This window comes from Mus pahari, chromosome 9 (assembly GCF_900095145.1).
Source record: "Mus pahari chromosome 9, PAHARI_EIJ_v1.1, whole genome shotgun sequence".
Lineage (NCBI taxonomy): Eukaryota > Metazoa > Chordata > Mammalia > Rodentia > Muridae > Mus > Mus pahari.
The window spans coordinates 30,000,102-30,020,763 of NC_034598.1; the positions used below are offsets into that span (position 1 = coordinate 30,000,102).

The 20,662-nt window shown below is 39.4% G+C and overlaps 1 protein-coding gene across 2 annotated transcripts in view; it reads left to right on the top strand.

The window, feature by feature from the left end:
• The window catches only part of Ctnna3 (catenin alpha 3), a 1,475,129-nt gene that overhangs the window by 1,168,788 nt on the left and 285,679 nt on the right, over positions 1-20,662 (top strand). For both annotated transcript variants that reach the window (XM_021205680.2, XM_029542317.1), the window contains exon 13: positions 8,135-8,286. In XM_021205680.2, the coding sequence (XP_021061339.1) occupies positions 8,135-8,286 (152 nt within the window). The remainder of the gene's footprint in view (positions 1-8,134; positions 8,287-20,662) is intronic.

Here is a 20,662-nt window from a genome sequence, read left to right on the forward strand (position 1 = left end):
TATTCCTCAGTTGAGAATTCTTTNTTTAGCTCTGTACCCCATTCTTTCTTTCTTTTTTTTTTATATCTCATTCTATAACAATGCTACCCTGCAAGAAGGCGAACAGAATCAATTGATCAGGGCTTGTAGGTATCACAGAAACTAAAGTGGAAATCAAGGAGCCTATCTGGGTCTGGCCTAGGTCCTCTGCATATATGTTTTGGTTGCATAGCTTGGTATTCTCCTGGGACTCCTAACAGTGGGAGTAGGGGCTCTCTCTGGTTCTTCCTTTTGCCTATTTTGGGGGCCTTTTCCTCATACTGGGTGCCTTGGCTAAACTTAATGTTAGGAAAGGTACCTAGTCTTATTGTAACTTGTTATGCCATGTTTGGTTGATATCTGTTAGAGTACCACTCTTTTCTGAAGGAAAATTGAGGAAGAGTGGATCTGGGGGAGAAGGAAGGTAGTAGGGAGGGACTGAAAGCAGAGGACAGAGGGCGACTGATGATAGGAATGTAACATGTAGGAGAAGAATAAGTAATAAGTAAATAAATAAATAAATAAATAATAAAAAATAAACAATTCTGTCCTGATTTTATAGTGAGAACCATAACTGACAAAATTGTTCCATGTTTACTTAATGTCTCAATATTTCAAAACACTTATACTCCTAGTATTATCCCGTTAAATTTAACTTCACAGTTTTGTTAGCCCAATGTTTGCATTGACCTCATATCATAACAACAAACCATTGGTGTATCTTCTTAATAGAGAGTTCATGGAAATCAAATTGGGGGTCCATAGATACCTGAAATACCCCTGCCATTCACTCAATTTATAGATTGATGGATCATAGAATTTAAAATAAATTTCCCTTCCCTTAGAATTTCAAGATAGTATTTCATCCTTTGCTCTTCAGTGACCATCTTTCCTCATGGAAAGTTAAAGGTTCATATATTTTAAAATTTTATATCTCATAGTTTCTCATTTAAGGATGTAGTTCTCTCCTTCATCTTCAGCAGTTTTGTGAATATGAATCTCGAGTCTAGTAGGTAGAATGCTTCGTTGATTGGTACAGGCTCCTAGTTAATTGTATCTGTGTTTACCTTCTAACTCCAATATCTACTATTTGCCTGAAGAAAATGTTGAAACAACTCTTTAAAGAAGCTTGGCATAAGAGAAAATATGTACATATAGAGACAGAAACATTTATTATTATTATTATTATTATTATTATTATTATTATTATTTAAAACTTTATTGTTTACATTCACAAGTAAGAAAATAACCCCAAACAGAGATAAACCAGATGCGGAGAAGAATGTTATTTCACACATGCCTGACATATTAGCAGCCCCAGAGGACTGGCCTGCCTGGTCCACCTGGAGACATGATTTAGGGTGTTGGTCAGATGAATTAACATATAAACTAATTTTGAATGATAAGCAACAAATTAATATATTTTCTGGAGTGGAAAAGTGGCTCTATTTTTATTCGCAATCATAGACACCTGGGCGCAAAAAGCTAGAGTTTGAAGACTTGGAACTGACATTTTATGTTCTTCCAAGAAATCCCCAGGAGCACACCAAAAGCTGCTTCCCTAATACTGATTAGAAAAAGTCCCGTTTCCTGTTCTAGATTCTCCCCACCCCTACCCCTCATGTTTTCTGCCTCAGTTTGTATGAAATGCCTTTCGTTTACACTGAGCTTCCTGCTGCCTTAGTTGACTCTGGTCCAGTGTGCTGCCAAAGCTTCACAGAAGGAAACCCTTCCCCCACCTTGCACCCCTTTTCTCCTGTTTGCTTCTCTTGAGAAGAGAAACTTCAGGGATGAAGGATTGACTTAGAACAGGCTATAGCATGGTAGATGAGTCTCAAGGGGAAATTCTAATCTAAAATTAAAGACAAAGTATATATATATATATATATATGATCATTGTAATCCCCAACCTACAGCAGTAAAGTTCTATCAACTACTGTAGATGCAGATGGTGTTCAAGAGAGAGGCTGACAGAAGATGGGTGATATGCCAAGTATTGAGGGCAGGGCACAGCTAGAGAATGTGGCCCAGGATGTTAATTCATAGATAGGTTCTCTAAAAATATACTCATGTACTTGCCAATTTAATTTGCTTGTTTGTTTAATGTGTGTATACACATGCCTCTCTCTCTCTCTCTCTCTCTCTCTCTCTCTGTGTGTGTGTGTGTGTGTGTGTGTGTGTGTGTGTGTAAAGTGGGCCAGAGATAGGCATGTATATGTATGAAAGCCAGAGATCAACCTTATTTGTAAGGAGTCATTTACCTTTTGTATTCAGTGAGACAAGGTCTTTCTTTGGGGCCTGCAGCTCACTGAATAGCTTAGTCTGACTGGCCAGCAAGCCTTAGGGGTTCCCACAGCCTCTGCCTCTACAGAGGCTCTGAGGTCACAGCACCACTGGGTTCATATTTGTATCTGTGTCTGGGATTGAACTTGTGTTCTCGTGGTGCATAGCAAGTATTTTATAGACAGAACTATATAGTCCTTGTATAAATGGGATCATAGCTGGACTAAATTGATGAATGATGGTTGTTAATGTAGAACAGAGTAGTATACAGTAATTAGGATGGAAATATAATACTATGCACAATAAGAAGCATATCACATATATTCAAGTTGACAAGAACAAGATACAGAATACAGAATGATTTGCTTTGTTAAATGAATAGGCAAACTAATCCATTCTCCTATAAGGAATTTGTTTCTTAGTATAGCAGTCAGTCATATGCTCCAGAGGTTTTAAAAAGTAAACATTATTTTGTGCATTTTCTGGACATCAGAAATCCAGGGGAATCTTAGATAGATATCTCTTGCTTATGCTTGCTTTTAACTTTTAGTGAAATTATCACCCTCATCTACTAAAGGATAGAATTAGTCTTCTAGCTGTTGCTTGAATCCTTACATACTTGCTGGCTATTTCCCAGCAGTACCAGTTCTAGGTGATGCTGAACTCTCCATCAACTGTTGATAAGATGGGGATTAAGTCCCTAGAGCAGTTGATATGAAGGAAAGAGTGGCCAAGATGGGAACTACAACATCTTGTTGACCTGTTTTTAAAAACTAGGTCATATATATATCACTTCTGCTCTGTTTACTGGGCATGGCAATGATACAACACAGGGATTGAGAACTCAGAGATTTGGGTACCAACAAGAGCATTTTGGTTTCTGATGAATACATGTTGTCACCTCTCATAAAAATTTAAGTTGGTGTATTCTGAGTAGCTTTATGGTAAAGAAATTGCTATTAATAACATAAATGTTAGAAAACTTTAACTTGGAAAAAAAATTAGCAGACAACTTCGTAGCCCTTCAAACCAAATGATATACAGAAAACTCCTTAAAGATTTCTTGTCAGAGGTCCCACTTTAAGCATGTCCATCTACTTTTACGACTTTTTTATTTTTAATAATGTATGTACATGTTTATCTGTGTATGTGCATGGAAATACAGGTGAAGGTAGAGACCAGGAGAAGAAATTAGGTCCCCTGAGGGTAGAGTTATATGAGACTGTGGTACACCCAACATGAGTGCTGAGAAGTGAACTCAGGTTTTCTGCAAGAACATGTCACACTCTAATTCGCTGAGTCATCATTTTAGCTTCTCAATATCTCAACTTTTAAGTCACTTAAAACGGTGACTGTGATTTAAATAAAGAGGGATTTGAGGAAAGTTTAAACTAGGTAAGTTTTTCATATCCACGGGTGTTTAGATGCCTTAAAATAATTAAAATGTTTATTAATAATAACATGTGGCTAAAACTTGAAAAATTTCAAAGTATCAGCTTAGAGAATGAGTCAGTTTCTGTCACTGGAGGCATTCAAAAGTACATACTCAGCCTATTAAATAATCAGAATTTTATATGTAATAAGATATGTCTGTAATAGTCTAAGGGCATAATTATCAACTCCATTAAGCCATATCTTGGGCTACAGATGGCTTAAAGGTTAAAAGTGCATACTGTTCTTGCAGATGATGAAAATACAGTTCCTAGCATCCACATCAGGCAATGCACACCTGCCTGTGAGTCTTGTTTCCAAGTGATCCAGTGGCCTCCGTAGATACCTGGACTCATATGAACACACACACACACACACACACACACACACACTTAAAACTCTATGTTTATAAACCTTTACTTTCTTTTACCTCTTAGTTTGGAGGCATGATCCAGCTACTTAGAAGTAGAAGCAGAATTTGTAAGAAGGACAGAATAGCTGTTTCTGTTAAAAATGTGGTCTGCCCTAAATGATCAAGAGTTAGTCAGAACTCCATGACCCAACCTCTGAAAAGGGGCAAGATGTTCTCCCATCATGGATTTGGAGAATATATATTTTTGGAAATTTCAAACAACTCCCGGTTACAGGATCTGTATTAAATCCATAAATATTAAATGAATATGAACTATAACATTAGTGTTAAATAAAATGGAAATAAAGGGTACGAAGTAATTATCGAAGTCACTCTATGATTAGTTGTACTTTCTGTTATAAATCACCCCACCCCCAGCTGCGGAGGCAGAACATAATGAGGTAGCTACTTAACTCTATATGGATTTTCAAAGGGCAACCTCTTTACATTAGTAATCTTCAAAGATAGAAGTGTAATTATAAATAGTTTAATGTGAGTTTATCAGTGATTGACAACATGAATTGGTGACGTCATTTCTAAGCATCACTTATAATGAGTCTGAATTCTTTTCTGACCCATTTAATTAGTAATTATGCACCCTCATCTACTTTCAAATGCACATAATAAATTTAGCAAGGATTAAGAAGGGATAAAATATTCTTGGGTTACTACCAGAGAGAGGCTCTAGGCTTAGTAGAATTTGGCTCCATAGGTCTGTTAACCTCATTGTCAGGAAATTAACATTAATTTTCCCAGGAGCATTACAGTTTAGGAGCCTCAAGGACTTTACTTATTAAAAGGAGACAGTGAAGATGTAGGGTTCAGAGAGCAGGCTCCAGAGTCTCAATTACCTGCCCTTCACTGATTGGTCGTATGACCTCAGTCACTTCATCAGTTAAATCAGGGTAGTAATAGCCCCCAACTTCTAAAGCTTCTGTGAGGATTACATTAAACATGTAGGTAAAATGTTCCAGATGGTGCTAAGCACTCAGCATGAACTAGGAGAAGGCTAGAACCCAAGTAAAGCACAAAACAATAGCCAGTGGTCCTTCTACTTCTAGGCAAAAAGGAGGAGGCAGAGACAGGAAAATCCCTGGAATCGCATGGGTCAGTTGCCTAATGCACTAAGCACTATTGACCAGACAGACACTGCCTCAAATAAGTTGCAGTTGAGAACCAAAACCAGAGGTTGTCTTCTGCTCCCCACACAATGGTAAGTTAGCGGCCATTCTACATATTCTGAACACGGTGAGAGAGAGAGCACAGATTTCCAAAGATGTCTAGAACAGGTTTAGAACTTGATATGTGAAGTAGACAAGATCCTTTGTTTGAAGCAACTAAGGTGTTGTCCCCAAGTCCACCTTTCTTTCATAAAATCTACCCTTGAAATCTCAGAAGTTTATCTTCCTTAACATTTCAAATGATTAGAAAGAAATTTATTTGACATATACCTCCATTTGGTGAATGACTGAGAAGCATGCATTTGTTAACTCATATGCTGTGTGTGTGTGTATGTGTGTGTGTGTGTGTGTGTGTGTGTGTGTGTGTGTGTGTGTGNGTGTGTGTGTGTGTGTGTGTGTGTGTGTGTGTGTGTGTGAGAGAGAGAGAGAGAGAGAGAGAGAGAGAGAGAGAGAGAGAGAGAGAGAGAGAAGATCAGAAAACAAGTAGTGACTGTGAATTATCTGCTTTTAATATGTGGGTCCCAAGGGTCTTGAAGCTTAGCAGTAAGCACCATTTCCTACTGAGCCATCTTGCCAGAACTACATTTTCTTAAAACCCAGGTAGATTATGGATTTAAGATAGACATTTTGTATATATTCCTAAATCGTCTTAAAGCAATTAATTTTAATATATTCACTTTTTACTTCCTTGAAAGTATTAAAAACAATAACTCCTACTTAGATCTAAGCAACCACATGACTATGGTCTAGGTAAGGTCCAGACACAGATGAGATTTAAGGTAACAAAAGAAAAATGCACTAAGGCAAAAGTTGAAATCCCATCTGTTCTTTCAGAACAGAAAGAGAGATAATGGGTACAGCTTTGCTGTTCCTGAGATGCTAACAGATTGAAAGTGTCAATCCAAACTTAATGCGTTGCCTGCATGTTGATAGAAGAGTTTTGAGGGAGGAGGATATGGGAAATTTTGTTCAACAGACAGTAAGAGCTTTTGAGAGCACCATGCTTAGAACTCTACTATGTATTTAAGGTGAAGGAAGGATGCTAAGGGAGCTAGAAGCCATTTGTTTACCATAGTGATTTGGGGGTGGTGTTCACAAGTAGAACCTGAAGGAGGTATGAAATAGCTAGACATGTCTTTACTGAGTTTCCACTTCTCTCCACACTCAAAATGAATGAATGAATGAATAACAAATATCCACTCATTCAATATATTTGAATGATTCTATAAGTCTGCATAAGTAAGTTTTGATGTACCTCTGAAATGAGCAAAACTTAAATCACATTGATTTCTAAGAGGTGTAGTAAGTTTTGTTCTCATACTTTTGTTTGGCTCTTGTGTATTTTATTCATTCACTTCTTCAGACACTCAACTCACTAAAATATATATTCAGTACCTGCCAGGGTAGGCAGCTAAGATAAAAACAGGAAAAGGTTTCAAGAACTAGAGGGACAAGCCATCTCAATTAACCTGGACCTCCAATGTCTCTCAGACACTGGACCACAAACCAGGTGGCATAAAACAGCTGATATGAAGTCCCTAACATGTATATAGTAGAGGACTGCTGGGTTTGGACTCAGTTGGAGATGATGCACCCATCCCTCAAGAGACTGGAGGCCCCAGGGAGTTTAGAGGTCTGGTGAGGTGGGGGAAGGGAGGTGGGGCCATCCTTGTGGAGATGGGGGGGTAGAGGGCAGAGGTCAGGGAGGAAGTATGAGATGTGGAACAGTCAGAGGGTGGACCAGGAGGGCAATAAAATCTGGAGTGTAAACAAACAAACGATTTTTTTTAAGAAAAAGAAGTGACTGAAAATTTAAAATCCCAGCAGTGGCATGACTTAATTAGGGAAACAACTTACTAATAGCCAATTTTGTATCAAAGCTTTTTTTTTTTTTCTTTTTAAGAGTAAGAAGTCATTTCATTTAGAAGAGTGATTAGCCTAAGGAACGGGCATGGTTTCTATAGGTCCCACAGGAGTAGGACCATAGAATGGGCTTGAGAAGGAGATGATAGCTAGAGATAGTAGAAGAACAACTCTGGCACTGGATTTAGGATATAATTAGATGACAAAGTATATTACACTTGAAATTTGAATAGAGATCATGAGGATGTCAGAGAAAATACTTGCTTTATTATTCATTTACCTATTTCCAATGGATGACCAGGTAAAAGGTAGAACATTACTGTGGTTTGATTATGGTTGGTCCCATCCAAAGCTTTGTTGAAACCTAACCCTCATTATGAGATCTTAAAAGAAAGATACCAATGAAACCTTCCAGAGATCAATACTGTCCTCATAAAAAGATACATCCATGACTACATTCACTAATGGATTTGACTGTGAATAAATTACCTCAAGAGTGGATTTGGTTAGGTCTCTCTGTCTCTCAGCATAATCATGTATGCTTTGGCTCACCTCAAGATGCTACCAGTAAAAAGCTTTGCAGAGTCGAGAGGTATAAGGCCCCTTTGGAGGTAGAGCTACAACTGGTTTTGAGCTGTGTGATATGAGTGTTGAGAATCAAATCCTGGTCTACTGGAAAAAAGAAATCGTTCTTGTTCCTAACTGCAAAGACATTTCTCTGGCCCCAATGAACTTACATTTAAAGTTGGAGACATTTTTTTTATTCCATACTTATTTTAACATCTTAACTTAAAAAGCAAGATTAGCAATCATATGTGGATTGACCTAAGAAGATTCTTCCGTGTGCATAGTTGGTATTCATTTAAAATAAAATCCTTCATTTCCAGGAAGCTGTAGGAATCCTGAAACACAAAGGATCTAATTTCTTTGTTACTTATTTTCATAGTGATCCCGGAGTTCGTGACACAAGTGAATGTGGCCCTGGAGGCTTTAAGCAAGAACTCCCTGACTGCTCTTGATGATAATCAGTTTGTGGACATCTCAAAGAAGATCTATGACACAATCCATGATATCAGGTGTTCGGTCATGATGATCCGGGTAAGCCCACTTTCCTTGTCCTTGACTCATTTCAGATTTCCTCACCATCTGGAGTGCCTGGAAGGAGTCCAAGAAAGGTTTGATTTCTCTGGTCTAACATCAGTTCTGAAATCTGTCAGCACTTCTGAAGCCCAGTGTTTCTTCTGAGCCAGATCTTAGTGCCATTTGACTTACATATTTGGTGATAACTCATGCAAAGAGAGCACATTAACCCATAGCATATGGAGATACGAGAAGCCTCATTTTATACAGGTGTCTCATAGCATGATCAAGAGCCAAGAAAAAAAAAAAAAAAAAAAAAACAGAAATAGCATGCTTGCTTTCCCTGACAAGCAAGGATAGATCTCACTGCTTAAACAAGTTGTTTCTATGACCAACTCCCACCTCCCTTCCTAAACCATGGACTCACACAACATCCTGCAAGAAATCTGACTTCTAAAGCTGATAGGAACAACAAGCCCTTTAAACTTTCCAATCTGGGATTACTTTATTTGAGAAGAAAAAAAAAAGGCTCTTTCCCAAGGGTATGACTACATCATTGGTTGTGGATATAATGTTCATACAGAGTCCATAATTGTTTGCTTTAACTTGGATGTTAATGTGTATGTTTAAGATATTATTAAAGTACGTTATTTTTTTTTAAATGCTTATATAAGGAGAAGAGAGAACCTTTTCTCATGACAAGAGAAGGTGGCAAGAGAGAGGTACGAAATTCTTTTCTCCCTAGTGTGGGAACAAGATGCCTTAGCAAATGAGGCCAGGATGTTAAGGAAATCTCTGCAGGGCTATCATGAGTCAGTATGGGTGTTGATCCTGCTCCTGAACTCTGGATGCTCTATAGAACACAGCTCAGAATTATTTCACCTGAGGTGAACAAAATCTTGAGATTTACCCAGTTGCTCATCTTTGATTAACTGCTGCACTAAGGGCTATTTATCTGGGCCTCCTGCTCAAAGCCAATGAAGTAGCTCACATCAAATAAAGGAACACTGGGCAGGGCAGTGGATGCATACAGTAAGGAGGATTCAGTATGAATGTATGAGAAAAGTATGCAGGCATGAATATAGTTCACAGGAATTAGCTGCTGCCAAGCATGGAAGACAGAAGTAGATGAGACTGTATGAATAGCTTATTGAAAGCGTCCGTGTGAGACCCAAGCATCATAGCTTACTCTGAGCAGTCTACACAATGGAGACAACTGTGAGCCTTGTGAAGAGTTAAAAGACATTCTGAAGCCTATCAGAACAGATGGAAGGATTGTGAGAAAGAAGGTTAAAGGTATGAAGGTACTAGACCTAGAACTTAGGACTCAGGACTTGCTGAAAGTAAACCCAGCGATGAGAATCACAGAGAGAGCCTCCAGATATATACAGAGTTCTCAGTTATGATGGGTGGTCCTAGGAAATTGTGCCTTTACAGCATTCCAGTAGAAAGAATACTTCTCATCTTGACATCTGACATTTTCCTGGACTAACAGGGTGTGCAGTATGACATTCTCCTAGAGTGCTGGGTATTCACAATGACTGTTATTCACGCTTCATGATGATAAGAAGATGATTGACTCTACAGGGTGCCTACTCTTAGAGGTTCAATAGCTTAGATGAGTTCCACGCAGTTCTTAAATTACAATATCTTCAACGTAATGGTGACTTTACTGGGATTCCTCAAAAATTGAGGACCACCTGTATCGATGGGGAGTCTACAAAGATTTGCTTGTGTGATTGGATGTCTGATGCTGTAATACTCCTGTGTCCAGAGAGATCATTCCAAACATGCGATTTTTCTTCACCTTACCTATTTGTGATTGAATGAAGCATGAAGGATATATGGGTCCTGCACTCAAAAGCTAAATGGTATAACAATACACAAACTTTACAAAATGGTCTCATCATGATCCAACCATGTCTGTAAGGATGTTTGGTGAAAACAAATATTTACTAACATGTAAACTCCTGGATAGAGGAGCCACATTTTCTTCAATTTTGTCTAGGGATGAAAAAAATAAATAAACCTCATAACCCCTTTTAGTAGATGTTCCAGTAGTTATTTATTTATTTATTTTTTATTTTCTATATTGCTTACATAGCACATCAAATTACCTTGCTGCTATTTCTACATGTTTTTCCCATACAGAGGTCCTGTCTGGGGCAGGAGAATAATTTGTTGTAATTATAGTTTACAAGGAAGTAATTTCTTTGCTATAACCATTTCTTTTTATCAAGGTAAACATTTCTATTTCTGTTAACTTGTGCTTGTTTAATTTTCAACTAACTTTTTCCTTCCCTTGGGGACTGCTGGGAGGAAAGGCTTACACTTCTTGATAAAGGTCCATCCCTGAGGGAACTCAGGGCAGGATCTCCAATAGAACAGAAGCTGAAGGCGGGAGCTGCTGCAGAGGCCACAGACAGGTGCTTGCTTACTGTCTTGTCCCTGTGGCTTGTTCAGCCTGCTTCCTGAGATTATTGCAAATGCATTCTAATTAAATCCCCTCTTAAGTCAAATAAAACGGAGTTATTATTTTAGGCAATTTATACTGTTTTTCTTCCGTTGGCTTACTTTCCCCAATTTCAGACTCAAGGACCATTGGCCTATGGACAACTCTTACTATTACTTTTAGGCCTAAATGTGCGTTCAATTAGACTTTACTTTTCTAAATGACCACTTATGCAATTTGTCTGGTGGCTTTCCAAGTTGATTCTTTCGCCCACAAACTTATCACCAGCTACAAGTATGAAATGTTGAGTTATATTTCCTTCGTGTAAATTATTACTAAAATATGTCCAAATATCGACCGTTTACTCCAAGAATCCAATCACCCCTCTCTTATTCTCTTATTTGTTTTCTTCTGCACAACCAATTGTTTTAAAACAGTTTAATATTAAAATTGCCATTTTTTCCAAGTTCTTTCAGTCTTGAGATTTCTGTTTATCCTTCATGCTCCTTCTCTAACCTCTCCAACTCCTTTTTCTTTTTCTTTTTTTTATTTTAATTTTTTATTAATCATTCTGTTTACATTTCAAATGTTATCCACATTCTCAGTCTCCCAGCCACAAACCCTCACTGCCTCCTCTCCTGTGCCTCTAAGAGGGTACTCCCCAGCCCCGACTCCTGGCTCATCCCTCTAGTATCCCCCTTCTCTGGGGCATCAAGCCTCCACAGAACCAAGTGCCTCCCCTCCCACTGATGCCAGATAAGGCAGTCCTCTGTTACATATGTAGCAGGAGCCACAGACCCGCTCATGTACACTTTGCCAGCTCCTTTTTCTAACCTCCCCTTTCCTGAGAACCTCCATTCTCCTGGATGCTCCCAGTTTTCCCCTTTTCTTCTGCAGATCAAACTACTTCTATTTATTTATTTCCAAATGCTATATTCTTACTCTGGCACTTTGGTAATAGGTTACATTGGCTACTATGACTGACACTGTATAAGGGTTTCGTTTGCATAGTCCAGGGGCATTCTGAACCATTTAATCAGCAGGTAAAGAAAAGCTATAGCATATTGTTTAGTTATCCTATATTTTATACCATAGCTTTAGAGACTGAGCCAATGTTAAAATCCATCCTTTATTTCTTCATTTGTTTTAAGTTTGGTTTATATGGCCACATTTCAAAGAGTCTTAGGATTGCAAATGAGATCTTATAAAATGCATGAAAGTCAGCTGGAAAATGCCTTCAATTGGGGTTAATATATAAGCATATACTCATGTGATAATGTTGGATCGCAGATGTCTAGTCAGGTCTGCAGTTTTTACACACACTGTCATCCCTGGGCCTTCAGGTACTTCTCAAATGCTATGTCACTTCTACCCACTGTGTTCTTTTCCATAGTGCTGGGACTAATGACACCAGTTCTCTGTCAACCCCAGGGAACACGCTCTTTTACTCCACAGGAGTAACTGCTGTCAAATGTGAGCTTCCTCGGGCTTTGTAGCTCCTTTGTTGACTGGAGAGCATCCCTCTCCCTCACCATTTGGGACTTATTAAGCACATCAAGAGTGAACACCTTTTCATTTCTTGCCACTGAACAGATGTCCCGAAGTCACTCACTCACCCAGCTCTTCACTCCAAGGGCTTCTGGCCAGGGATTCCCAGTTGAAACATTGCCCCTTTGGGAGATGTCATGACTGCTTTACTGTGTCAGGATCAGTTAGTTCTCCGAAGGGAGCTCAGTAAAAGACATGTTTTAAAAAAGTAACTTTAACTTTGCATGTAAATTTAAGTCAAACCTTGCGAGGAAGAGCTCTGTAGTAGGTCTTTTGCCGTTATCTGTAAAAACGAAGGAAGTAACATAAGGGGACCGAAAACCCCCGCTGGCATTGGTCAGCTATAATAGAGGCCCAGCACACTGCTCTGAGCACACTTAATGGCCCTCCTCGGGCATATTTGAAGTGACTTCTGACTAAGGGAGTTGATGTGTCTGGGGTAAGAAGATCCACTGAGAAACATGTTGGTTAGGATACAGACGCAGAGCCAACAGGTGACTGCAGCTCATGCCGGGAGGAAGATGTTCATTCCGACGTTTATCAGGGAAATGATTTCCCTACCAACAGTAAAAGCCACAGGACTAGTGGGAGAGCCCTTTGGTCCAGAAAGGCTTTGATGCTGACATAGTTCTGCACTCAGAGCTATCTATCAGCATAGGAAATAGACTCAAACTTTGTTGAACCCGAGGAGCCAAGTATCTTTCTTTTAACATATGATCAGAGCAGATGACTATAGATTGAAGAATACAAATAAGAAAGACTGTTAATTTGGGGGGTGGGGTGTATGTATGCTTATGTATGATACATGTGTTTGCATATGTGTGAATGTATATGTGTTTGTATATGTGTTTATTATAGGTGTGTATGTGTATATGTATGTGCGTATGTGCTGGGTGGGCTGTGTCCACCTTTGCAGCTGGGATACCTGGAGCGACCCTTGCAAACTGCAAAACTCAGTCTGTAATCGGAATCCCCAGCCCCTGTTCTCCCAGATGGGAAAAGCAGAGCCTGGGATAATTGCTGTGGTTCCCAGTTTCCTGTGCATCCAGGTGCTGCTGGCCTGCTGCTGGGAGGTAGGAACTGGGGTTCCATGCTTCCATGACCCAAGAAGGAAGGGGGCAGGGAACCGAGTGAGTGCCAAGAATATGTGACTCTTTGCAACAAAGGCCTCCCCCTGCCCTATCCTTGATGAAGAAGCAGCCCTTGCTTGTTTAAAGTGCTTTATGTGAATGCATGCACCTTATTCAGGGTGAGCCAAGGAGTAAATACATTTTGCAGGAGGGGATGCCCAGGAAGGAAAGCTCATTGGCTGAGTACTTGGGGTCTATCTAGATACCTCATTAGCATGGAGAATTCCAGGTTTTTATGCAAAGTGACTGTATTAGTCAGGGTTCTCTAGAGTCACAGAACTTATGGGTAGTCTCCATATAGTAAAGGAATTTGTTGATGACTTACAGTCTGCAGTCCAACTCCCAGCAATGGTCAGTAGCAGCTGTGAATGGAAGTCCAAGGATCTAGCAGTTGCTCAGTCCCACAAGGCAAATGGGAGAGGGAGAGAAACTGTCAATCTTCCTTCTTCTGATGTCCTCATGTAGGTCTCCAGCAGAAGGTGTAGCCCAGGTTAAAGGTATGTGCCACCTTTAGTGACCTTGAACTCAGAGGTCTCCCTGTCTTAATCTTCTGGAATCCATAGCCACTGTGCTTCAAGATCTCCATGCCAGGCTCCAGGTCAGAAACTTCTATCTCCCAGCCTCCAGATTAGGATCACTGGTGAGCCTCCAATTCCGGATTGGAGTTCATTCCAGATATAGTCAAGCTAACTACCAGGACTAGCCACTACAGTGACTAATTGCTGTGGTCTTCTCACTGGGATGTGGTGGTTACATGTTCTACAGCAGGTAGAGGAGTTGGTTCTACTACTACCGTTCTCAGTTCTGAGGTTTATGGGGTTTGGACTCACTCAGCCTTACCAGTTCTTCTGTCTGGTGGCACAGTCCACTTGTCCCACATGTACTTGTGTGTATACATATGTATGTATATTTTATATGTGTGTATATATGTATATGTGCTATATATATATATGTGTATATGTATATGTATGTGTTTGTGTGTGCATGTGTGTATGTTTGTGTATGTCTGTATGTGTCTGTATATGTATTATGAATCTGTATGTGTGCACACATACGGAGACTAATGTTCAACTTTATTTTTCTTTTTTTATTTCCCACTATTTATCTGAGTCAGGGTTTCTCACTAATTTGGAAATTACTCAGATACACTGACGAACCTCCAAGCCACTTAAATCTGCCTTTCTCTGCACCAATAATGGGGTAAAAGGTGTGCTCTGCTCAGCCTGGATATTTGTGTGGGCTCTGGGATTTGAACTCAGGCCCTGTGCTTACTTGTACAGTAGAGGTATTTCTCACTGAGCCATCTCCTTAGCTCTCTTCAAGGCTTGTTTTTCTTTGTTTAGGTAAAATTTTGTCTAATATTAAATCAAGTAAGTTTTTATTCTTTGTCTTAAGAACTCTCCAGATGTGCTCACCTCCTATTTCAGATAAGAGATTTGTCTTCACAACTACATTCTAGGAGTAACTCCAGTAGCACTGAAAAAGCATCCTAATGAAGAAACTGGAGAAACAATTTATAGGTGATGGTTTTTACAGTATAGGATATATAATGGATAAGTGGGGGGAAGGGAGATAGAGAATTTTGTGTTTTAACATTTGTAAAGCCAGCGCTAGAATTTAAGAAAAAGAAAAATTCTACGTTGTGATGGCTTAAAACCTACAAGAGTTTCCGTGCTTCACACAGGTCACAGGCTGATGGAGTCACAGGAGGGGACTTGGAGTCATTAGGCACTGGCTTCAGGTTCTTGTGTACCACAGGAGAAGAAAATAACTCTATGTTTTCACACCACAGGAGTCTTTCGGCTATACTGACCTCCCCTCCTTCACAGCACAGAAACCCAGGAAGCACTCTTCTGGACAATTGGTTGAAGAACACTTGTCCTAATCTGTCCCCTGCTCCCTCGGGGCAGAGACACTGGTCAGCCCTCCATTCCTTCCTTCCACTTACCAGAGTGCTTACCTGCCTGGCCTGTTGCTTCTAACAGTTCTCTGTAGCTGTGAATCAGCAAAGTGATCTTTCTGATCCGTCTTTACCATCATTACCTCACCTGGTATCTTACAAAGGTCTCCTATAGAGCTATCAACAAAATTAGCATCAGCCGTGTCAGGCTCTCTCTCCCACTCAAGTTGATATTTGCCACACCATTTTACACATTTAATTATCTACCTATCATGTTTCTACATCTACAATTTACGTGATGTGAAAGAAGGAATTTTTTTATACCATTTAAAAGTAGAAATCAATTTTTACGATTAAGTGGCTGATTTGGTTTTTAAATTTTGTACTACAATGATATGTTAAAACTGAACTTCAGGGAATTTGAGGGCAAGCATTTGTTGATGCTACTTGGATATATTTTATGTTATAAAGATGATGATATATCAAAAACTAACCTGAGAAATGTTTTCCCAAAGAATTAGAATGTGCTATCTCTTTGAGGTAAGCTATGTTTGTTTTCTATTCCATGGTCATTACCATGACCATGAATATGTAATGTGTCTTTGCTAGTGCTCATTAATATTATTAGTGCTCTTGGGATATCTCAGAAGTTGAATCTGTGGAGTTGTTTGTTTTGACTTTTTAGAAGTACACTAATTTTGCACATAGGCATCCCATCTTTATCATATTTACTCCAGTTCTCCCTCCTAAATGCTCTATTACCCAACCTTTGCTGCATTCCTTCCCACAGATTTCCCATCACTTTGTTTTAACCCACTGGGTCTTATTTATGCTACTCATACATTCATGAGTATGGGCTGGTCCATTGGGGCATGGTAGACCTACCAGGGGTATCATGCTTGTAAAACCTAAATCTCCATCAACCAAAGCCATCAGTTATTGATAGTGCAGCTCTCAGAGATCTCATCCGAAGTGTTTTGCTGTGCAGTAGATTTCAGTTCACTAAGAAATACCAACTGGTTAAAGTGTAGAGAGTACGTGTTGGGTGTTGTTTTAAACAAAATCTCCATCACTCGATTTTACCAGTAAAGACTCTAGAGCCAAGTGTTGGTGTGAAAGCCTGCTAGCTCAGGGAGGCAGCGAGAGTACTCAGCTGACCTTGCTCCTCAACTGACATCCCCAAAGGGAGTTCTTCTTCTCCATGCTGTCTCAAAAACCCTTCAAACTGAATGTCCCTCCTTTCTACTTCCTGTGTATCTATCTGTCCCTCCGACTTCCTCTTATTCTCTATGGCTTTTTCCTATGTTCACTCCCTGTCAACTGTTTGCTTGCTGCACCTCTTGACAAATGGTTGACTTTACTTAGTCCTCTTTACAATAATCAGAAAACTCTTGGATTAAAGGTGTGTGCTAGGGCTGAGCCACACTACAATGAGAAATATGTTTTTCCGGTAAATAACCAAATCTCAAGGTTCACAGCCTGACCAAATATTCTGTGACAGTTCAGTTTCTTTTTTAAGGATGGCAGTTTAAGAAGCCTTGCCAAGAATTGTTTCTTCTATAATTGTTTTTTTTTTTTAATTTGTTTGTGTGCATGTGTGCACCTCTGTGAAGAAGCATGAGTTTCATGTGTAAAGGCAAAGGTGTTTGCGTGCCAAAATATGTGGATGAGTTTTGAGGGCAGTCTTGGATGTTAAATTTCCCCTTTTGTCTAGGGCAGGTACTACTACACCTGGCTTGACATGGATTTGAGGGATTTTATACAACTCAGATCTCCATGATTCTCTCAACAAGCATTTTCCCCATTGAATAACTCCCCAGGCTACAACAAGACTCTGCACTGCCAATATCTGACGTTAGGTTGTAGAGAGAGACAGTGTGTGTGTGTGTGTGTGTGTGTGTAAGAGAGAGAGAGAGAGAGAGAGAGAGAGAGAGAGAGAGAGAGAGAGAGAGAGAGATCCTTTAGGATATATCTTGGAACTTGACAAAGTACAGGTTATTAATATTCTCTCTCCATTATCAGCCCCTTGGTGTAATAAGCTCTGAAAAGTCACAAAATAATCTACAAATTCAGTGATTAAAATGGATTTTATACTGTCTTACATTTCAGAGTGAAATCAGAAATTTAATTAAAGTCATAAAACATAAAAATATACCATAGCAAAAATAACCTCTAATGTTAAAAATGGCTGTAAAATACATTTAACCACTCCATAGTGGTCTGTTTACTAAAACATATAAAAGTAAAATTAAAGTCAGGGATGCACATGTTCTGTTGTCACTGAGTTAACAGCTTGAGAATAAAATCAGCATATCTATTTTTCAAAAGTTTGTATGGACATTAATTTATAGTGTTATACAATCCATCATAATATTTGAAAATAAAGTTCTTTGAGCAAAGGAGAAGAGAGATATGCTGGTGAGATGAACAACCTAGAGTCCTTTCCAATATATTTACAGTTTAAATTCAATGAAGATAGGAATTTTAATCAAATACTAATCATACCGTTTATGCCTCACTAAATATATTGATCAAGCTTAATTTGGGGGGATTAATCTTCCTTAGTATAAAGGAACCACTCCAGAAGGGACTTTGGAAGAGTGATGGAGATGATCATGCTAATAAAGATGATGATAACAGAAAACACTAAGGCTTGCGTTTGGAATGATGTTTCTGTACTTGCAATGAGCTGAAACCAAGCACACGCCAAAAGCATCTCTAAGCACTTCACTGTCCCTGAGGAGGCATAGGAAATCATCCTGGCAGCCATGCATGCACACTGGAGCAGCCAATGTGAAGGAACAGAAGAAGCACAGGTTCCCCAGCTTCAAAGACTCACGGAGCCTGTTCCAGAGTATCACATGTCCCTGATTACCGAAGATTTGAATGTTACAGTGCTAGAAGGAAATGCTAGTCAAAACTCCAGTCGGAGATGTAATTGCAGATAGTAGCTCACCAATTAATACACAGAGATCACTTTTCTCCTTCAGAGGCTGTTTCTGTATGACATCAGATGCTTTAGATTTTAACTGCTAAAGAATCACACCAATCACAGAAGGCTAAAGATTGTTATGATGATATTAGCACAGTCAGGAGATCTCAAGTGTGGCCTCATAGGTACTCCATAGTGGCTATGGAGCCTTAACTTTCTCATTTAAATACACTGTGACATCATGTTAGGTTACAAAAGTAGGGGTTACTCACACTTTTCTTACTTCAGACAGTTTAGCGGACCTTCTGGCTCCTACCTTCTCTTCCTCCCTTCTGTCTGTCTCCTGTCTCTCTATTGTCCCTTGTGGTGTCTTAAATGAGAAATGTCCCACAAAGGCTCACATGTTGGATTTCTTAGTCCTGCTGCTGGTGCTGATTGGGAAACTTAAAAACCTTAAGAGGGTGGAGCCTTGATCGAGGGAGCACATCACTGGGAGAAGGCTTGGAGAGTTTATTTTTTTCATTCTTTTGCCAGTTAGCCATCTCTGCTCTCTTTCTTTGTAATGTGTTCTTTTGGCTTCTTGCTCCAGCCCCCTGTTGCCTACTACCTGGCATTATGGATTCTCCTCTATACCCTCTAGACCTGTAAGCCAAAATAAACTTGTTCTTCAATAAGCTGTTTCTGACTGGGCAGTGGTAGCCCATGCCTTTAATCCTAGCACTTGGGAGGCAGAGACAGGAGGATTTCTGAGTTTGTGGCCAGCCTGGAATGCAGAGTGAGTTCCAGGACAGGCTACACAGATAAACCCTATATCGAAAAAACCAAAACCAACCAACCAAACAAACAAACAAAAAACCCAAAAAAAACCAAAATACACTGTTTCTGGTCATTGCCCCTTGCTTTCTATCATTCTTTCAATCACTAAATAGCCCCCTTAATAAATATTTAAATAAATTATTATTGTATACCTATTGTGTGCCAATAAATAATTCAGACAAAAAGATGTAGCTATGTCATGAGGGATAGGAGAGACATGTACTTCATCTTCGGGAAGACACAGAGAAGTAACCATTGTTGAAGGCTTCAATATGAAATATCCTCTACAAATACTTGGTCGTTGAAGCCCCTCCCCTTTTTTAATAGGTGAAAGCTTTTTCACCAATGCAATACGACTTCAGAAGTCAGACTTTCTGGAAGTGAGTGAATCGTTATGGCTTTGCCTTTAGCAAATGATTGGTCTATCAGCATAGGTTATCAGGAGGTAGAAGTGTGGAAGATTGAGCATGGTTGGAGATAGGAGATCACAGGGGGTGTATCTACGAATGTTCAAATAAACAAAAATTATCCCAAGTAACTAAAAATAATCAGAAGGTCTCCACTCTAAGACAGGAATCTTTCTATTATGTAGACTATTGCTTCCAGAACAGAGTTAATGAAGTGATGTGTTCCTGGTCTGTAGGGCTGTGGATTCTCAAGAGGGAAGCATATGCTTAGATGTACGGTGCGTTATGTCAGGGTATCCTTGACACTGGCTAGAAAGGGCAGAAAAATCCTCCAACTATATACTGAGAGAATCCCCAACGGGAGTTAGAAGTAATAAATGCCCACGGGTCTTACAAAGATAAAGATTCAGGATAGGGAGTAGGGTGGACACTAAATTTTCTTGACTGTTTCGTTATCAGAAGGAGAGATTGGGTGTTTTCTCTGTTTCCTCTGGAAGTATTCTTTTAAACACCCTGTGTTGTCTCAACATAATAATAAAGGGAAGTGAGGAGGGTACCCCAACCCTCCAGCAGCAGCTGGAGGCACAAACTACAAAGTGAAGTCCTTATGTATGATCACAAGTCATGATCACAATCCCACAATGAGGGGTTTTGTTAAGATCTGCTTCTTAATGACTTTCACTGTATCTTGAATTTTCTCAATAGTCTTCTTTTACTTGCTTTTGCACTGAACCCTTCTGCCCTTTCTTAGGAAGGCCTCTTGCTTCTTGTGCACTTATGAATGTTTGCTAAAAATCATTAGTCTTTGCTTGTGTGCCTTCTGAAATAATTGTCTTTAAACACAGCCTACAGCTATTGATTTCTTCAGAAACATTTGTCTTGCTACAAGATGTTCTACAAATGCTGCCCTCGCTCTCTTATGTTTACCTTAGAGATGGTGGGTGCCCAGCTCTCAGAGCCTTCCATAATGAAAAGACTTAGGATCATTTATGCTTCCTCTCTTAACTGTGTGCTTATTATCATAATTAGTTGTTTTATCATAGAAGCAATCAATTACTTTTAGAAGTAAGTACAATTTCCTGCTTAGGTCAGAGATAAAAAGAGATACAAATGTTATTCAAGGCATTTCTGTGGGTTTTTTTCCCAATGCATATTCCTTCACATCTCTCTCTCTCTCTCTCTCTCTCTCTCTCTCTCTCTCTCTCTCTC